Source organism: Pimephales promelas, chromosome 12, assembly GCF_988280905.1.
Source record: "Pimephales promelas chromosome 12, fPimPro1.hap1.1, whole genome shotgun sequence".
Taxonomy (NCBI): Eukaryota; Metazoa; Chordata; class Actinopteri; order Cypriniformes; family Leuciscidae; genus Pimephales; species Pimephales promelas.
In genome coordinates, this window is record NC_142780.1 from 467,501 (window position 1) to 488,495 (window position 20,995).

Here is a 20,995-nt window from a genome sequence, read left to right on the forward strand (position 1 = left end):
TAGACACAGGTCTAACGCAAATAAAATCATCATAAATCATCATGAATGCGATTTTTCTTGTTTTTTTTGTTTGTTCCAACGGTCAGACATGTATTTATCATTGATTCCAAAAAGAAATGTTTTTAAAAAACATTCTTCCTAGTTCAGATTTCATCCGTGAACATCATACGCTGCACAAAAGTCCGCCACCATCAATGAATTCGAAGTAAAAGCAGAGATAGCAGCGTTACCTAGCTACTTCCTATGACAAGACCCCTGTTCCAAGATGGCGGCGGTTTTGACGCATGCTTAGAACCCCAAGGTGACGTCTAGTGTATATGTCTATGATTGTCAGTGATGAGGCCAATAACTGTGGTGTCTTCAGCAGTCTCAGTTGTGTCTGATCGGATGTGTCCTGTGTTGGAGATATTGTCCGCTTCTGCTGGAGTGTGTGTGTGTTTGATGATGATTAATAATCAGTGTGTCGTGTCTCCTCAGCCTGCAACGTGACGATACACAACCGCTGCCGAGACACACTGGCCAACTGTGCCAAGATGAAGCAGAAGGTGCGACACACACACACACACACATCAGTCATCAATGCAGCACAGTGTATTTCAACATATACAGAGTCATATATTATGTTCATATATTACAATAAATTGAATATTAAGGAATTGCCGCTTTTCATGTATTGAACAATATGTGCCTATATTTACTGTATAGATGGGGATGGGTAGATCAGGTGTTTCGACAAATCTAATATCAACATTTTTTGTCAATAAATCATATGTGCATATGGAATAATAATAATACAGACTGATTCATCGTCTAACTAATAACATCCTGACGCCCACAGGTTCAATATAACACATGTAGATCATGTCACTTCATACGCAGCAATCGGTCAAACTTTCCCAGAAAATGTTTTAAATATAAGATTTTGCATTATTATTATTATTATTATTATTATTATTAATGCACGACGCTCATTCACCAGCGATACGATTCAGAGGCAAATGTTGAGAGAACAAAGTTTAGGACATTGTGCATTTCTATTGTGTTGGCTGTTTTCTGAGTTGTTGAAAGTGTGTGTTCTGTGTGTGTGTGTGTGTGTTCTCTGACACAGCAACAGCGGCTGGCGACTCTCCACACGGTGGCGCTGCGCAGCAAGAGTGAGTCCCCAACACACACACTGTTCTTCCTCATGACTGACTAACCCGTAATAATAATAGCAGAACTGTGAAGTGTGTGTGTGTGCTGGTCAAGCGTGTGTGTGATCCTCTCCCGGCAGACCCGATCCTGAAGGAGCGGCCGAGCTCCGCCATCTACGCCTCCGAGACGCTCCGCCAGTCCTTCCTCGGCGCGCGCAGGGGTCGCTCCACGCTCGCCCTCAACAAGAGCGTCTCCACCAACAACATCGCGGGGTAACCAGTGTTTGTGTGTGTGTGTGTGTTACTGTGCTCTTCAACTGCTCACACACATCCTCACTCGTCACACAATTTCTGAAGCCTGACACTCAAACAGCAGATCTGCACAAACACACACTCATTCTCGGCCTACTAATCAGAGCCTCACCAATCAGGGCTGGAGAATAGGCCTATAAAAGGTCAAAGGTCAAGTTATGGGTTTGTCAGACTGTAATGATGTATTCATAACCACATACTTACAGTAAAACACAAAATAGTTTGGCTTCAGTCTTGCTTTCGTGTTGACCGTGATTTTTCCAGCATCTCTCCGTGATGATAGCACAGATCACTGGAGTGTGTGCTTTAACTGAGAAATCAAACATCTAAGAGGTCATCATATTATAAGAATATCCTGTAAGTTTCAGAACTGAAAACGTCCTCGTTAGTCCAATAAAAGCTTTTATTGACACCAGCCTCTGCAAACGACTCGTTTATCAAAGTGGGAAACTATGACGACAAAGAGGTTAAAGCCCCACCCCCGCAGAAGAAGATCAACGCCTACGGCCGACTTAGCCCCGCCCAACGATTCTCGCATTGCACGCATAGCTAAATAACATAGATGCCTACTTCCTTTGGATTCCAATAGGACTGCATGTATAAACTTTATTTATAATGACGTTCCAGCTGATGAGGTAAAACATCGTCCGTCTGTTCGCTTCATTTCACTGAGGATTGTCTTGTAATCAAGACTGGATCTGCAGAGCGATTAAGAGTAAAGAACGGTGCAGTGCCGTCTATATTGGATCTGACAGGAATGGTGCAACACACGGACTCTGGGTCCAACATGTATGGGCCAATCATTCCCGTCGCCATTTTACAACATTGGACATTTTCAAAACAATTTCCCCCACGTACACCGACGGGTGAGTCGAAACTCATTATAATATGCAAAACTGTTCTCCACTCACAGCAGTGGGCGTTTACTTCCAAGTCTTCAGTGCGAGACGCCCATAAAAACCCAGCGTTATTCAGCTGGTCTCAAAGCTAGGGTAGAAAATAGCGATTACTGATTCATTCTGATGTTTTTAATGCAAAAACCAAGTGAACGTCATAAGTTGACCTCAGACAACAATATAATACAATTTAAAAAAACAGTTCATGACCCCTTTAAGAGTGTGTGGTGCTTGGCCTATTATTAACTGTGCGCATGTTTTGTGAAGCCTTAGCTCTAACGTGTGTGTGTGTGTGTGTGTGTGTGTGTGTGTGTGTGTCCCACAGAAGTCTGAGTGACGACTCTCCGCTCGGCCTGAGGCGGATCCTCTCTCACTCCACAGACTCGCTGAACTTCAGGAACAGAGCCATGTCCATGGAGTCCCTCAACGATGAAGGTGCAGCTCCACACACACACACACACGCACCTGTACACACCTGTAGTCCTCACACACACACTGGTGTCCGCAGGAGAGCTGTACTACGCCTCGTTGCTGGAGGAGCTGGAGCGGGACGGGAAGGACTTCGAGGTGGACTCCTGGAGTATGGCCGTGGACTCCTCGTACCTGCAGTCGCAGCGCAAAGACGTCATCAAGAGGCAAGACGTCATTTACGGTGAGAGTCTGCCGACTCCGGGGCGCTGGCGGTTCTGCCCTGGGTTTGATGTATGCACTGCGTGTGTTCAGTCTTCAGTCTTCCTCGGCTCGGGTCGGGAGTTATTTCTGCTCCACTCAAGCGAGGAAAACCAGTGAAAGTGTGGAGTAAATGTACATTTAAGGTGTAATTTGTCATCTAAATGGGTTGTAACCATCATCTTCAAATCTGAAAAACATCGAAATACACAAACTTTTCACAGCCCAGACCGGAACACAGTGCCGGCCCAGATCCGGCCCACATCCGGCACGTGTGGACTCAGCGCTTACCGGACGTGGGCCGGATCCGGATCGACACTGGGATCCACATCTGACATCTTCTAACGCACGAGCACTGGCGTCTCTTAGTTATTCAGCTGTTTCTCATAGTAAAGGCGCGGTGTGGGATATCTAGCGGCTCTAGTGGTGAGTTTGAGAACTGCACCCAACAGAAGTTACAGTGGCTGACAGGAAGTGATGTCATCGTCTGAGACTGCAGAGAGTAGACGGTTAAGCAATGAGGTTTCTTTACAAAGATAAATGAAGAATATTTACTTCATCATCAGTAAAACGATGTTATTGTGAATAATATTGTGACTTGTTCATCATTGTGTCAGTGTTTTATTCGCGGACTTTAGCAGCTTCTGATCACGAAGAACAACATAGTGAGCAAACGCGTTTGTCCATTCAGGGCCACCGTAGAAACATGTGGATGAACTCGCGGTGTGTGTACGCCTCATTCTGAGCTAATAAACACACAGCGCTTCATTATGATCTTTCTAACAGTTATGTATATGATATTGCATATCTGTCAACAGATCCTCATAAATATTACACACTGCACCTTTAAAAGACAGGATCATGCAGCGTCATGTTTTCATAATCACTGGACGCCGAGACTCTAAAGCACAGTCCTGGAGTCGCGCGAGCCCTCGCTCCGCCTATAGAGAACAGCAGCCGCCCTCATCGGTGTGTGTCCTGTGTTGTGCAGAGCTGATCCAGACGGAGCTGAACCACGTGCGGACGCTGCGCATCATGGACGGGGTGTTCCGCAGAGGCATGATGGAGGAGGTGCTGATGGAGACGGGTGTAGTGAACGCCATCTTCCCCTGCCTGGACCAGCTCCTGTCCATCCACTCCAGCTTCCTGAGCCAGCTCCTGCAGAGGAGGAACCACAGCCTGGCTCCCAGTAGCACTCGCAACTTCACCATACAGCGGCTGGGAGACATACTGGTGGACCAGGTGACCTGCTCACTCACCAGTCAGGGCTGCAACCAACACACAGATGTTTTGAACACATTGTCAGAACCTTTAGTAGATCTTTTTAAAATGTATTTATCCAGAATTGTGCAGCTCTAGTTCCTCAGTTTTGAAGTCAAGGTTTGGTTTTCATTACAGCAGGGAAAAACAAACAAACCTGTCGTTTACTGAAAAAATGTGCCTGTCTTTAATTAAAAACTCAATATTGCCTAACCAACCTAATCATAACCCCACCCCCATATCTAAACATAACCCCTCCCACACCTAATCCTAACTCCACCTCCATATCTAATCATAACTCCTCCCACACCTAATCCTAACTCCACCCCATATCTAATCATAACTCCTCCCACACCTAATCCTAACTCCACCTCCATATCTAATCATAACTCCTCCCACACCTAATCCTAACTCCACCCCATATCTAATCATAACCCCTCCCACACCTAATCATAACCCCACCCCCATATCTAATCATAACTCCTCCCACACCTAATCCTAACTCCACCCCTTATCTAATCATAACTCCTCCCACAGCTAACCCTAACTCCACCCCATATCTAATAACAACTCCTCCCACACCTAATCCTAACTCCACCCCCATTCTTAACTCCACCCCTAATCATAACTCCTCGCCACACCTAATCCTGACTCCACCCCCATTCTTAACTCCATCCTTAATTATAACCCCTCCCACACCTAATTCTAACTCCACCCCTAATCATAACTCCTCCCCACATCTCCCCACCCCAATATCTAATCCCAACCCCTCCCCCACACCTAATCCTACCCATACTGGGGGATTTAGGGGGGTAATAGTCTGGCAAGGGTCAGAATCCGGCACAACACCGGCACTCATTCTTCCACATTTTGAGGAAAGCGCGTCTCGAACACTTTAATCGCCACTCATCTGACTGCAGGACAAGACATGCACCTTATCTGTGTCTCGATATAAAGTACACTTCTGCTCACAGAGAAGTTCTGCATGTCCAGCGGTTAAAACAAGACCGTATATATTGGGTCCCATGATGCGTGCTGAACCCAAAGACAGTAAAGTATGCATAACCACAAGCATCTAGTGAAAGAACTTCACAGACTACACACGTGTGGTTCAGATGAAGTGGGTAACAACAAAACAAAACACACAAATCCCTCATCAATAACTGCTATTTACATTTATACATTTGGCAGACTCTTCTTGGAATCATTTAGAATCAACTATTCTAGTCGTCAGTACGAAAGTAAGATATTGGAAAACATGATTTTAGGATTTCTGTGATATAAATATCAGGTGAGTTTGGAAATGCATTTTGGAGGGCACTAAGGATTCTTAGGATCATTCTAAGACCACCAAACAGGCACAGTGTGCAGTAACAACTGACCAGGGCTCAGTTCAGATGGGTCTGTGTTCTGACATGAGTGTGTGTGTGTGTCGTGTGCATCAGTTCTCAGGTCAGAACGCAGAAGAGATGAGGAAGTGTTATGTTGAGTTCTGCAGTCGGCACCTGAAAGCAGTGAAACTCTACAAGGAGCTGCTGGCCCGGGACAAGCGCTTCCAGCAGTTCATACGGGTGAGAGAACACACATGCGTCCGGCTCGCTTATTTTTGTGTGTGGAGTGTATTTAATGAAATATATTTGGTTTCTAACGTCTGCTCTGCTGTCCTGTGAAGCGTGTGAGCAGAGGTTCTCTACTGCGCCGCCACGGAGTGCAGGAGTGCATCTTACTGGTCACGCAGCGCATCACTAAATACCCCGTGCTCATCCAGCGCATACTGGACAACACTAAAGGTCAGACTACATGTCAGCGTCATAATGTGCATCATGGCCAACAGTTCAGCATCAACACTAGGGTTGGGAATCAAAATCTTTTCAATTCTGGAATCGGATACTTGTTATAAAAATGTAAAATTTCATATTTCAATTCCTCATATCGATTCCTTTGTGAGCATTTCAATATGACATTTCAAGTGCGAGAGACTCAGTTTTCAGTGTTGCAGGCGTGTGTATCAGTGTACTGGACCCGTGTAGCTCTTAAACTGACAGCACTAATATTCCTGCCGTCTTTATAATCACACAACACAAGACAAAGAGAAAATTCACTCATTCTTCACTGAATAACTTTTGTAACTATATTTGTAATATATATTATATGTATAAAGTACAGTGTTATTTTACATTTGATTAGTCTCTGTACCTGAAAATATTAAAACTTTGTTTATTTATTCATTTGTTCAGTTGTTCAGTCTGTTTTACGAATTTTTATTAGTTTTTTTTAAGAGTGTATGGTCTTTAATAATAATCTACATTTCTATATTAGTTAGGCTAGTTGCTCTTCTATGGTGTTTTTAAACCACAGGCAAACGCTCCTTGTGTAAGTGTACTTACTTTTGTACTTTTCGGAATTGAAATTAAGAATCAATAAGAATCGGAATCGATAAGCAAAATTGAAATCGGAATTGTTAAAATTTAACCGATACCCAACCCTAATAAACCCTAAGGGATAGAGAACGAGGGCCTGAGCTCCTCATCGACTGTAAATGGCCCTGTGTTTCCCTCACTGATCTGAGAACACACTGTATTTGGTTTGACAGGGAGTGAAGAGGAGAGTAAGTCTCTGGCTCAGTCTCTGGCTCTGATCCGGGAGCTGTTGTGTTCGGTGGATCAGCAGGTTCAGGAGTTAGAGCGAGCTCAGCGTCTGCAGGAGATCCAGACGCGTCTGGACCCGCGGGCCGAGACTAAAGTGAAGGGTGGAGGAGTGTTTCGTGGAGGAGAGCTTCTGCGGCGCGGGCTCATTCATGAGGGATCGCTGCTGTGGAAGACTGCGCAGGGATCCAGACTCAAAGGTGCCATTATTACTGTTATACCATCGTCCGGCAGACACAAAGGTGCCATTATTACTGTTATACCATCGTCCGGCAGACTCAAAGGTGCCATTATTACTGTTATACCATCGTCCATCAGACTCAAAGGTGCCATTATTACTGTTATACCATCGTCCAGCAGACTCAAAGGTGCCATTATTACTGTTATACCATCGTCCAGCAGACTCAAAGGTGCCATTATTACTGTTATACCATCGTCCATCAGACTCAAAGGTGTCATTATTACTGTTATACCATCGTCCATCAGACTCAAAGGTGCCATTATTACTGTTATACCATCGTCCGGCAGACTCAAAGGTGCCATTATTACTGTTATACCATCGTCCGGCTGACTCAAAGGTGCCATTATTACTGTTATACCATCGTCCAGCAGACTCAAAGGTGCCATTATTACTGTTATACCATCGTCCGGCAGACTCAAAGGTGCCATTATTACTGTTATACCATCGTCCAGCAGACTCAAAGGTGCCATTATTACTGTTATACCATCGTCCAGCAGACTCAAAGGTGCCATTATTACTGTTATACCATCGTCCATCAGACTCAAAGGTGTCATTATTACTGTTATACCATCGTCCATCAGACTCAAAGGTGCCATTATTACTGTTATACCATCGTCCGGCAGACTCAAAGGTGCCATTATTACTGTTATACCATCGTCCGACTGACTCAAAGGTGCCATTATTACTGTTATACCATCGTCCAGCAGACTCAAAGGTGCCATTATTACTGTTATACCATCGTCCGGCAGACTCAAAGGTGCCATTATTACTGTTATACCATCGTCCGGCAGACTCAAAGGTGCCATTATTACTGTTATACCATCGTCCAGCAGACTCAAAGGTGCCATTATTACTGTTATACCATCGTCCAGCAGACTCAAAGGTGCCATTATTACTGTTATACCATCGTCCGGCAGACTCAAAGGTGTCATTATTACTGTTATACCATCGTCCGGCAGGCTCAAAGGTGTCATTATTACTGTTATACCATCGTCCAGCAGACTCAAAGGTGCCATTATTACTGTTATACCATCGTCCAGCAGACTCAAAGGTGCCATTATTACTGTTATACCATCGTCCAGCAGACTCAAAGGTGCCATTATTACTGTTATACCATCGTCCGGCAGACTCAAAGGTGCCATTATTACTGTTATACCATCGTCCAGCAGACTCAAAGGTGCCATTATTACTGTTATACCATCGTCCGGCAGACTCAAAGGTGCCATTATTACTGTTATACCATCGTCCGGCAGGCTCAAAGGTGCCATTATTACTGTTATACCATCGTCCGGCAGACTCAAAGGTGCCATTATTACTGTTATACCATCGTCCGGCAGGCTCAAAGGTGCCATTATTACTGTTATACCATCGTCCGGCAGACTCAAAAGTGCCATTATTACTGTTATACCATCGTCCGTCAGACTCAAAGGTGCCATTATTACTGTTATATCATCGTCTGTCAGACTCAAAGGTGCCATTATTACTGTTATACCATCGTCCGGCTGACTCAAAGGTGCCATTATTACTGTTATACCATCGTCCGGCTGACTCAAAGGTGCCATTATTACTGTTATACCATCGTCCGGCTGACTCAAAGGTGCCATTATTACTGTTATACCATCGTCTGTCAGACTCAAAGGTGCCATTATTACTGTTATACCATCGTCCGGCTGACTCAAAGGTGCCATTATAACTGTTATACCATCGTCCGGCAGACTCAAAGGTGCCATTATTACTGTTATACCATCGTACGGCAGACTCAAAGGTGCCATTATTACTGTTATACCATCGGCACACATATGCAAGGTGGTAATCCATCGACCGGAAGTTGAAGCCTTGCGGGAGCTGACATCTTGTAGCAGAACTTCACATGCGTTAGCATTCCCAATGACCACGATCAGGGAAACATGGAGGCAAAATGACAAAATAATTAATCAGAATACCTAGCAAAATTGTCTCCTTCTCCTCGCTCATGATAGCTCCTACTGACACTCTCCACCTCTGCATGTTTCGGAAGGGAATGATTCAGATTTCTAATGCCACAGCACTAGAAGACAGACGGGTCACTCACGTCACATCTACGTAGTCAAGCTCTGTTTGAGTCTGCGCGTCAGGGACGGAAGTGCTAAAAAATCGCCAAAAACGGGCTTCAATCGTCTCAATGGAGTGCCAATGAGATCGCTCTGTCCATTTCTTTTACTGTCTATGCACATATGTATGAGCTCAATTTGAGGATGTGTGAAAATAAACATGACTGGGAGCACAATAACAGAATAAACAGTGTCTATGAGAACATTCATTTATCCTGAAGAACATGGCTGTGAGTGAAATCGTTGGGATCCAGATAGGTTAATCAGTAACTCTGTGATTTTATCTGTATAGATGTGCAAGTTTTGTTAATGACGGACATCCTGGTGTTCATGCAAGAAAAAGACCAGAAGTTTATTTTCCCCTGTCTGGTGAGTCACAGCTTTCCATTGGCTGGCTATCAATGGATTCTAACAACGCATCATTTATGTCATGACCTGCATCATCCTACATCAAAATCAAGCTGACCAAATCTCGCGGGCTTCACAGGACAAGCCATCAGTGCTGTGCCTTCAGAACCTGATTGTGAGACATATAGCCAATCAGGAGCGAGGAATGTTCCTCATCAGCCACTCCACGCCTCCAGAGATGTACGAGCTCCACGCCGCCTCCAAAGAAGACAGAAACACCTGGATGAAGATCATTCAGCAGACAGTGAGCAAGTCAGAGTCAACTCACAACTCCTCAACCAAGATATATCTCTACACAGTCCCCGCCAAACGCCTCATCTGCTGCTCTCTGTTCTCTTCTACAGCTGTCCTTCACGAGAGGATTTCCCTCTGATTGAGACTGAGGACAAAGCTTTGCTGCGCAGACTCAGAGGTTTGTATCAACTAAACTTGGTTTATTTCCCAGCACTCGTCTGTGTCTGTCGTCAGACCGCTCAGATTCATTTCATTGCTCTCTCTCTCTGTGTCTAGCTGATATCCAGCAGAAGGACCGTGAGGTTCTGGAGCTGTTACAGGAGCGCGTGACGCTCTTCTCTGACTTGGCTGAGGTCACCGGAGGTCACACTGTTACCGTTCCCACAAACTCCAGGAATATATTCAGAGCAGAGACTCCCTCGGCTCCTCAGGCGGAGCGGCTGCTGAATCAAGCCATTGTTGAGGGTAAGCAGAGGAGAGCTCAGAGAATACACAGCTTAGCAATGAAGACATTAAGACTGCTCTCTTCTTTATGTCACCCTTCAGTGGACAGGCTGAGTGAAGTGCTGTTGGCTTCATGCATTGACCGGCCACAGTCCTGCAGACTCAATGGTGAACCCACAGAGGTACAATTCACCTCCAAAACAACAGGTACCTTGTTCATCTTTAGCAGACCTATTCTGCCCTCTAACACAGTCTCGATGTGTTTCAGGCTCTCCTAGAACAGGTTTTCCTGCTTGAATGTTGATTATTCTCCTCATATTCTCCATTGTTGCGGCTCCTCTCTTCCCAGTCTGTCAAGAACGCTCTGTTTACTTCCTGTCTCTATGAAGCCCCTCCTCCTGATAAGCACACTGTGCTCTGATTGGTCAGCAGTGTGATTGGTCGAGTGTGTTTGGGAAATGTCCCGCCCCTTTCCATAAACGCCAGTTTAACACACTACTAGCTAACTCAACCAGGCCCCGCCCCTTTATTCTGCGCATGAATTATTATAATGAGGAATATTGCGAGTGATACTACTTCCTTGTTTCAGTTTCTGGACTAAAATGAGTAATAATAACATTGAACACTACAGTAGAATGGAAAGTCAGGCCCAAACCACAATTATCAGATTATTTAATCAATAAAAAAATATATCTATTTATAAAAAGTAAGTAATAAAATGACGTAGTAATGTGTCCAAATCTTGTTTTGTTTATATTGGATTATATTCTCTCCAGTGGTGTGCATGTCACACACACCGAAGATATTAAGACTTCTCCATCTCTCATATTTTCAGCTGAAGGAACGATATCAGTGAACGGGACTCATGAAGTAAACGGTCCATCTAACAAGGTGAGGGTTTGACACATTACAGGAGACTTGAGTGGATGTCGCAGTGCATACTGGATTGATTGATGTTTAATGGCTCTCACAGGACAGGAATGGGAACCAGCTGCAGGACAGGACTTTCAGCGAGGTACGTCTTCAGGAAGCGAGGTGTGTGTGTGAAGATGAGAGCAGAGATGACTGAGTGTTTGTGTTTCAGGAGGTGTGTCAGAGACTGGTGAACCTCAGCACTCAACTACACGCTCTACAGGTCAGTGCTTATTAACATCTAATAGTGAACTTCCACATTCAGCTGAGCGCTGTTACTGACTCATTCATTAATCAGAGTTTCTTGTTAGTTAATAGTAGTTGCGATAATGTTAATAATAGTGCGTTACTCATAAAACGTTTATTCACCCAAAAATGGGAATTCTGTCTGTAATTAGTACTAATTACACAAAAAGTGTTCTTGTAGGACACAGAAATCTCACGGCCCACAGAGAAGGAGATGAAGAGTTGAATAAAGTCGTTATTTTTGTTTGTTTTTTGCGCACAGAAAGTATTCTTGTCGCTTGATAATCTTAAGGTTGATCCACTGTTGTCACTCGGACTATTTTAACGATGTCTTTACTAACTTTCTGGGCCGGCAAGTTTCAATTACAGTAGAAGCCTATGGAGGAGTGATCCAGCTCTCAGATTTAAGCACAAATATGTTAATTTGTGTCCCGAAGACGAACAAAAGTCGTACGGGGTTGAACAACATGAGGGAGAGTCATTACTGACAGAGTTTATATGTTTGGGTGAAATAACCCTTTAACTCTTTCCCCGCCAAACACGGAATTTTCCGTGTTTAATGAAAAAACGCATCACCGCCAAACACGGAATTTTCCGGGTATCCGTGTTTTAGGTGGTATACGGTAAGGGAGACCCGCGCGCATGTCCTGAATGAGTGCGCAACTCTTTGATCAGAGAAACAGATTGCAATCGTCTCAAACAGTGGAGTAGTGAGAATGTATCAGACAGACAATGCAGAGGTATATGGCTGAAGTACTGGAGGTTAATGGACTCGGAGTCCGATCACTCTTTATTTGATAATTCTGAATCTGATCGGGACGAAGTGGTCAGTGAGAGAGATGCACATGTTGTCACAGAAAGTTCTAGCCATGGACGTGCCGCAGATAGATCGTATAATATTATGACACTATAATATTTATGTGTGTGTGCAGGCATTTATGTGTGGCTGTCTAAATATGAAGGTGTAATTGTCAAATAATTTCTCTCTTTGTGCACATTTACCACATTGTAATATGTATTTGTGTGTGTGTGTGTGTGTGTGTGTGTGTGTGTCTAGGCCTGTTTATTGTAATTCCAATTATTCATTATTCACAGGTAGAACACAGAGAGGCAGAGGCAGAAGTTTTATTGCAAAAGTTACATTTCCCTTACATCCTGGGAAATTTGATATATTTTACATTTATTTTATGTTTTTAATTTATTTTGGAAAGTTTTATATATGAAGGAAACAACATCTGAATGTATTCTGCTTTTAAATGCACTTGTTTGATAAAAACACCTTTTTCTCAGTTTTTTGTCCAAAATGTTGTGTTTTTGACAAAACCTACCTCTGTTCAAGAGGCAATAAAAAAAGAACAGATGAAGATAAAATAAAAACGTTTTTTTTGCCTAAAAGCAGAGGCTCAGATCTTTATTTTTATATACATCATCTTCATATATTCATGGAAGAAAATATTCAGCGGGGCATTAAAATTTAGCGAAAATCGTCAAAAACCCTGGCGGTGGCTGGCAACTTTTTTTTAAAACGCTGGCGGGGAAAGAGTTAAAGAAGGAACAGTATTATAAAGTCATTATGAGAAGCGTAAAACACATTTGTTTGATTACGAGACGGTGGCGAAGCATCTTTATCAAACACTCTCGCTGTGTGTGTAGGCTGCGGTGATCCGGCAGGACTCGTTCCTGGAGGTGTACATACAGAAGGACTCGAGCGTGTCCCATGAGCCTCTGCTAGAGCCGGCCGGGCCCGAGATGACCGAGCTACAGCGCAAATACAACCTCCTGCAAGGAGAAGTGATGCGACTCCGGGCCGCCCAGAACCAGACGAGCAACGGAGCGCCGGTTCAGAAACAGGAGCCGAAGAAAGCCCAGGACACAGTGGATCAGTCGGACCCGGCGGACGACGGCAAGAAGGCCATGCCTCCTCGAGCGGACAGTCAGTGTTACTTTACATTTGATTCCGGTTTCTGATACCTGAAAATCGTAAAAACACTATTTATTTCTATCGTATCTTTGTTCAGTTGTGTCTATTCGTTGCGATTGCTAAGTTTTTATTAGACTGAGTGTTTACTTTTCCTTAATAACATTTCTATTAGTTAGGCTAGTTGTTCTTCTATGGTGTTTTTAAACCACAGGCAAACGCTCCTTGAGTAAGTGTTCTTCAGCCTGATGATTTCTGGTCATGATATTCAGCTACAATTAAATGTTTTGCAATAAAACTAAATGTGAATGATATCTAAGTTTTTTTTTTTTTACCTTATTGAAATCTACAAGAATCAGAATCAGAATACTTCAAATTCAAAGGATACCCAACCCTACTTATGCGCTTAATTTTTCATTCAATTAAACATCCATGTCTTTCAATTATAAACCATGGAAAGACCAGCACATGATGCACAACATCAAGCTTCCCAAACTGCGGTTTGCCAACGCCTAGTGGTCTGTGGAGGAACTGCAACGGGATTCATGAGTTGAAAACATGTTTAGGAATCCCTTTCTCAGATATGATCAAAGACAATACATATCACACACCCCTAATGCTTCACATGAACGGTGACATGAGATTATAGCATTAGATACACAGTTTATATAATTTATTTTTGCAAACTATCAGTAGGCATGTTTCCATCCACATATTTTCATGCTTTTTTCGGGGATATTGCATAAAAATGCTGAATGGAAAAGCCAAGATGTGCATAGACTCTAATAATGCGCATAAATAACGTAGGCAGATCATTTATCTGATTAGAAGACATGCACATAAACTATGATGGAAACACATTTGCTGAATAAATCTCTCGATGCACAGCAAAACCCTCACACACGAGTGTGTTCCCGAACACCAGCGTCCGAATGCCAGAGACTCGACACACACTCGTTTATGGTGACGCCCGACACACTCGTTTACGGTGACGCGCAACACACATTTGTTTATGGTGACGCTCGACACACACTCGTTTATGGTGATGCCCGACACACACTCGTTTATGGTGATGCCCGACACACACTCGTTTATGGTGACGCTCGACACACACTCGTTTATGGTGACGCTCGACACACACTCGTTTATGGTGACGCCCGACACACACTCGTTTATGGTGACGCTCGACACACACTCGTTTATGGTGACGCCCGACACACACTCGTTTATGATGACGCTCGACACACACTCGTTTATGGTGACGCTCGACACACACTCGTTTATGGTGACGCCCGACACACACTCGTTTATGGTGACGCTCGACACACACTCGTTTATGGTGACGCTCGACACACACTCGTTTATGGTGACGCCCGACACACACTCGTTTATGGTGACGCTCGACACACACTCGTTTATGGTGACGCCCGACACACACTCGTTTATGGTGACGCCCAACACACACTCGTTTATGGTGACGCTCGACACACACTCGTTTATGGTGACGCTCGACACACACTCGTTTATGGTGACGCCCGACACACACTCGTTTATGGTGACGCCCGATACACACTCGTTTATGGTGACGCTCGACACACACTCGTTTATGGTGATGCCCGACACACACTCGTTTATGGTGATGCCCGACACACACTCGTTTATGGTGACGCTCGACACACACTCGTTTATGGTGACGCCCGACACACACTCGTTTATGGTGACGCTCGACACACACTCGTTTATGGTGACGCCCGACACACACTCGTTTATGATGACGCTCGACACACACTCGTTTATGGTGACGCTCGACACACACTCGTTTATGGTGACGCCCGACACACACTCGTTTATGGTGACGCTCGACACACACTCGTTTATGGTGATGCTCGACACACACTCGTTTATGGTGACGCCCGACACACACTCGTTTATGATGACGCTCGACACACACTCGTTTATGGTGACGCTCGACACACACTCGTTTATGGTGACGCCCGACACACACTCGTTTATGGTGACGCTCGACACACACTCGTTTATGGTGACGCTCGACACACACTCGTTTATGGTGACGTTTATGGTGACGCTCGACACACACTCGTTATGATGACACACTCGTTTATGATGACGCTCGACACACACTCGTTTATGGTGACGCTCGACACACACTCGTTTATGGTGACGCTCGACACACACTCGTTTATGGTGACGCTCGACACACACTCGTTTACGGTGACGCTCGACACACACTCGTTTATGGTGACGCTCGACACACACTCGTTTATGGTGACGCTCGACACACACTCGTTTATGGTGACGCCCGACACACACTCGTTTATGGTGACGCCCAACACACATTTGTTTATGGTGACGCTCGACACACACTCGTTTATGGTGATGCCCGACACACACTCGTTTATGGTGATGCCCGACACACACTCGTTTATGGTGACGCTCGACACACACTAGTTTATGGTGACGCTCGACACACACTCGTTTATGGTGACGCCCGACACACACTCGTTTATGGTGACGCTCGACACACACTCGTTTATGGTGACGCCCGACACACACTCGTTTATGATGACGCTCGACACACACTCGTTTATGGTGACGCTCGACACACACTCGTTTATGGTGACGCCCGACACACACTCGTTTATGGTGACGCTCGACACACACTCGTTTATGGTGATGCTCGACACACACTCGTTTATGGTGACGCCCGACACACACTCGTTTATGGTGACGCTCGACACACACTCGTTTATGGTGACGCTCGACACACACTCGTTTATGGTGACGTTTATGGTGACGCTCGACACACACTCGTTATGATGACACACTCGTTTATGATGACGCTCGACACACACTCGTTTATGGTGACGCTCGACACACACTCGTTTATGGTGACGCTCGACACACACTCGTTTATGGTGACGCTCGACACACACTCGTTTACGGTGACGCTCGACACACACTCGTTTATGGTGACGTTTATGGTGACGCTCGACACACACTCGTTATGATGACACACTCGTTTATGATGACGCTCGACACACACTCGTTTATGGTGACGCTCGACACACACTCGTTTATGGTGACGCCCGACACACACTCGTTTATACGCTCGACACACACTCGTTTATACGCTCGACACACACTCGTTTATGGTGACGCTCGACACACACTCGTTTATGATGACGCCCGACACACACTCGTTTATGGTGACGCTCGACACACACTCGTTTATGGTGACGCTCGACACAAACTCGTTTATGGTGACGCTCGACACACACTCGTTTATGGTGACGCTCGACACACACTCGTTTATGGTGACGCTTGACACACACTCGTTTATGGTGACGCTTGACACACACTCGTTTATGGTGACGCTCGAGGTACAAGAGAAAGATTGCAGAAACAGTTATTAATCATATTAATTTCCCAGGGAGTGACGATTACGATGAAAACGCTGCTTTATTCACAGATGTTTCAGCGATTATTCCATTTTTTCTGCAAAAGACTTTAGAGTGAATCATAGCTATCGAGAATAATAAACAAACTTGAGAACAAACAAGTAAAGCTGCACTGATTGACCGGTGTTGTTTTCCTGTGCTTATGTTCTCAGATCTGCAGGATATTCCTGAGGAGAGCGAGTGTGGGACCGAAGCTCACAGTTAACATCAGCTCGCTCGCTCAATCACACACTCACACTCACTGTCAATCACACACTCACACTCGCTGTCAATCTCACACTCGCTGTCAATCACACACTCACACTCGCTGTCAATCACACACTCAATCACACACTCACACTCACTGTCAATCAGTCACACACTCACACTCGCTGTCAGTCACACACTCACACTCGCTGTCAATCACACACTCACACTCGCTGTCAATCACACACTCACACTCGCTGTCAATCACACACTCACACTCGCTGTCAATCACACACTCAATCACACACACACTCACACACTCACACTCGCTGTCAATCACAGTCTCACACTCGCTGTCAATCACAGTCACACACACTCACACACACTCGCTGTCAAAACCACGGATATCTGCTATGGTGAGGATTATCATCTCTTTTCCATCGCTCTGCCAATAATGCTGGACAACCAATAGGATCAATCACAGTCACACACACTCACTGTCCATCACACACACTCACTGTCCATCACACACACTCACTGTCAATCACACACTTGCTGTCAATCACACACTCGCTGTCAATCACACACTCGCTGTCAATCACACACTCGCTGTCAATCACAGTCACACACTCACACTCGCTGTCAGTCACACACTCAATCACACACTCGCTGTCAATCACACACTCACACTCACTGTCAATCACACACTCACTGTCAATCACACACTCGCTGTCAATCACAGTCACACACTTACACTCGCTGTCAATCACAGTCACACACTCACACTCGCTGTCAGTCACACACTCAATCACACACTCACTGTCAATCACACACTCGCTGTCAATCACAGTCACACACTCACACTCGCTGTCAGTCACACACTCAATCACACACTCACTGTCAATCACACACTCGCTGTCAATCACAGTCACACACTCACACTCGCTGTCAATCACACACTCAATCACACACTCACACACGCTGTCAATCACAGTCACACACTCGCTGTCAATCACACACTCACTGTCAATCACACACTCGCTGTCAATCACACACTCACACTCACTGTCAATCACACACTCACACTCACTGTCAATCACACACTCACTGTCAATCACACACTCAATCACACACTCACACACGCTGTCAATCACACACTCACACTCGCTGTCAATCACACACTCAATCACACACTCACACACGCTGTCAATCACACACTCACACTCGCTGTCAATCACACACTCAATCACACACTCACACACGCTGTCAATCACACACTCACACTCGCTGTCAATCACACACTCAATCACACACTCACACTCACTGTCAATCACACACTCAACCACACACTCACACTCGCTGTCAATCACACACTCACACTCGCTGTCAATCACACACTCAATCACACACTCGCTGTCAATCACACACTCAATCACACACTCACACTCGCTGTCAATCACACACTCAATCACACACTCACACTCGCTGTCAATCACACACTCAATCACACACTCACACTCACTGTCAATCACACACTCAACCACACACTCACACTCGCTGTCAATCACACACTCACACTCGCTGTCAATCACACACTCAATCACACACTCGCTGTCAATCACACACTCAATCACACACTCACACTCGCTGTCAATCACACACTCAATCACACACTCACACTCGCTGTCAATCACACACTCAATCACACACTCACTGTCAATCACACACTCAATCACACACTCGCTGTCAATCACACACTCACACTCACTGTCAATCACACACTCACACTCGCTGTCAATCACACACTCACACTCGCTGTCAATCACACACTCACTGTCAATCACACACTCAATCACACACTCACACTCACTGTCAATCACACACTCAATCACACACTCACACTCGCTGTCAATCACACACTCAATCACACACTCACACTCGCTGTCAATCACACACTCAATCACACACTCGCTGTCAATCACACACTCACACTCGCTGTCAATCACACACTCAATCACACACTCAATCACACACTCAATCACACACTCGCTGTCAATCACACACTCAATCACACACTCAATCACACACTCAATCACACACTCACTGTCAATCACACACTCAATCACACACTCGCTGTCAATCACACACTCACACTCGCTGTCAATCACACACTCACACTCGCTGTCAATCACACACTCGCTGTCAATCACACACTCAATCACACACTCAATCACACACTCAATCACACACTCACTGTCAATCACACACTCAATCACACACTCGCTGTCAATCACACACTCACACTCGCTGTCAATCACACACTCACACTCGCTGTCAATCACACACTCACACTCGCTGTCAATCACACACTCACACTCGCTGTCAATCACACACTCACACTCACTGTCAATCACACACTCACACTCACTGTCAATCACACACTCACACTCGCTGTCAGTCACACACACACTCACACTCGCTGTCAATTACAGTCACACACTCACAATTGCTGTCAATTACACACTCAATCACACACTCACACACGCTGTCAATCACACACTCACACTCGCTGTCAGTCACACACACACTCACACTCGCTGTCAATCACACACTCAATCACACACTCACACTCGCTGTCAATCACACACTCAATCACACACTCGCTGTCAATCACACACTCACACTCGCTGTCAATCACACACTCAATCACACACTCGCTGTCAATCACACACTCAATCACACACTCACACTCGCTGTCAATCACACACTTACACTCGCTGTCAATCACACACTCAATCACACACTCACACTCACTGTCAATCACACACTCACACTCGCTGTCAATCACACACTCAATCACACACTCGCTGTCAATCACACACTCAATCACACACTCACACTCGCTGTCAATCACACACTTACACTCGCTGTCAATCACACACTCAATCACACACTCACACTCACTGTCAATCACACACTCAATCACACACTCGCTGTCAATCACACACTCACACTCACTGTCAATCACACACTCACACTCGCTGTCAATCACACACTCACACTCGCTGTCAATCACACACTCACACTCGCTGTCAATCACACACTCACACTCACTGTCAATCACACACTCACACTCACTGTCAATCACACACTCACACTCGCTGTCAGTCACACACACACTCACACTCGCTGTCAATTACAGTCACACACTCACAATTGCTGTCAATTACACACTCAATCACACACTCACACTCGCTGTCAATCACACACTCGCTGTCAATCACAGTCACACACACTCACACACACACACTCGCTGTCAAAACCACGGATATCTGCTATGGTGAGGATTATCATCTCTTTTCCATCGCTCTGCCAATAATGCTGGACAACCAATAGGATCAATCACAGTCACACACACTCACTGTCCATCACACACACTCACTGTCAATCACACACTTGCTGTCAATCACACACTCACACTGTCAATCACACATTCTCACTGTCAATAGGAAATGTGCTTCTGGTCACATGGCCGGAGTATTTTAGCTGTTACGTAACACTACAACTAGGTGGCGCTCAGAAACTACACCTCAGTCAATATCCGTGGAAGAATCCGGATCACTTTAGTGTTTTATTTAAACTCTGAACGGCTGTTTGTAATCCTGTAAATACTGTGTGTTCTGGAGAAGCCTTATCGGTCCAGACGGAAACAGGCCTAATGCATTTATATTAAACATCATGTAGAACGTCTTTTTTAAAGATGTTTCCACATTTTACAGTTGCTATTTAAACGGTTTATGGTGTATTTTCTTTCTTTGATGAAGGACTTAATGAGTTAGAAATGAAGGAAACTTTACGGACTTTAGAACTTGTGTTTCCGGGTTAGCTGTATCATTGTCCATTATTATATGACTGGAAGGAT

At 45.0% G+C, this 20,995-nt stretch overlaps 1 protein-coding gene across 1 annotated transcript in view; it reads left to right on the forward strand.

Moving 5' to 3' along the window:
* arhgef2b (Rho/Rac guanine nucleotide exchange factor 2b) overlaps positions 1 to 17,547 on the forward strand; it is a 29,419-nt gene extending 11,872 nt beyond the window's left edge. Inside the window, exons 3-21 of the mRNA XM_039667299.2 lie at positions 478 to 545; positions 1,109 to 1,154; positions 1,274 to 1,406; positions 2,667 to 2,776; positions 2,850 to 2,993; positions 4,002 to 4,252; positions 5,716 to 5,841; positions 5,943 to 6,060; positions 6,864 to 7,115; positions 9,539 to 9,615; positions 9,734 to 9,906; positions 9,999 to 10,066; positions 10,165 to 10,353; positions 10,435 to 10,539; positions 11,168 to 11,223; positions 11,306 to 11,347; positions 11,417 to 11,467; positions 13,144 to 13,423; positions 17,040 to 17,547. Coding sequence (XP_039523233.2) covers positions 478 to 545; positions 1,109 to 1,154; positions 1,274 to 1,406; positions 2,667 to 2,776; positions 2,850 to 2,993; positions 4,002 to 4,252; positions 5,716 to 5,841; positions 5,943 to 6,060; positions 6,864 to 7,115; positions 9,539 to 9,615; positions 9,734 to 9,906; positions 9,999 to 10,066; positions 10,165 to 10,353; positions 10,435 to 10,539; positions 11,168 to 11,223; positions 11,306 to 11,347; positions 11,417 to 11,467; positions 13,144 to 13,423; positions 17,040 to 17,092 — 2,342 coding nt within the window. The 3' untranslated portion in view covers positions 17,093 to 17,547. The remainder of the gene's footprint in view (positions 1 to 477; positions 546 to 1,108; positions 1,155 to 1,273; positions 1,407 to 2,666; positions 2,777 to 2,849; positions 2,994 to 4,001; positions 4,253 to 5,715; positions 5,842 to 5,942; positions 6,061 to 6,863; positions 7,116 to 9,538; positions 9,616 to 9,733; positions 9,907 to 9,998; positions 10,067 to 10,164; positions 10,354 to 10,434; positions 10,540 to 11,167; positions 11,224 to 11,305; positions 11,348 to 11,416; positions 11,468 to 13,143; positions 13,424 to 17,039) is intronic.
* The last annotated feature ends 3,448 nt before the right edge of the window (positions 17,548 to 20,995 follow it).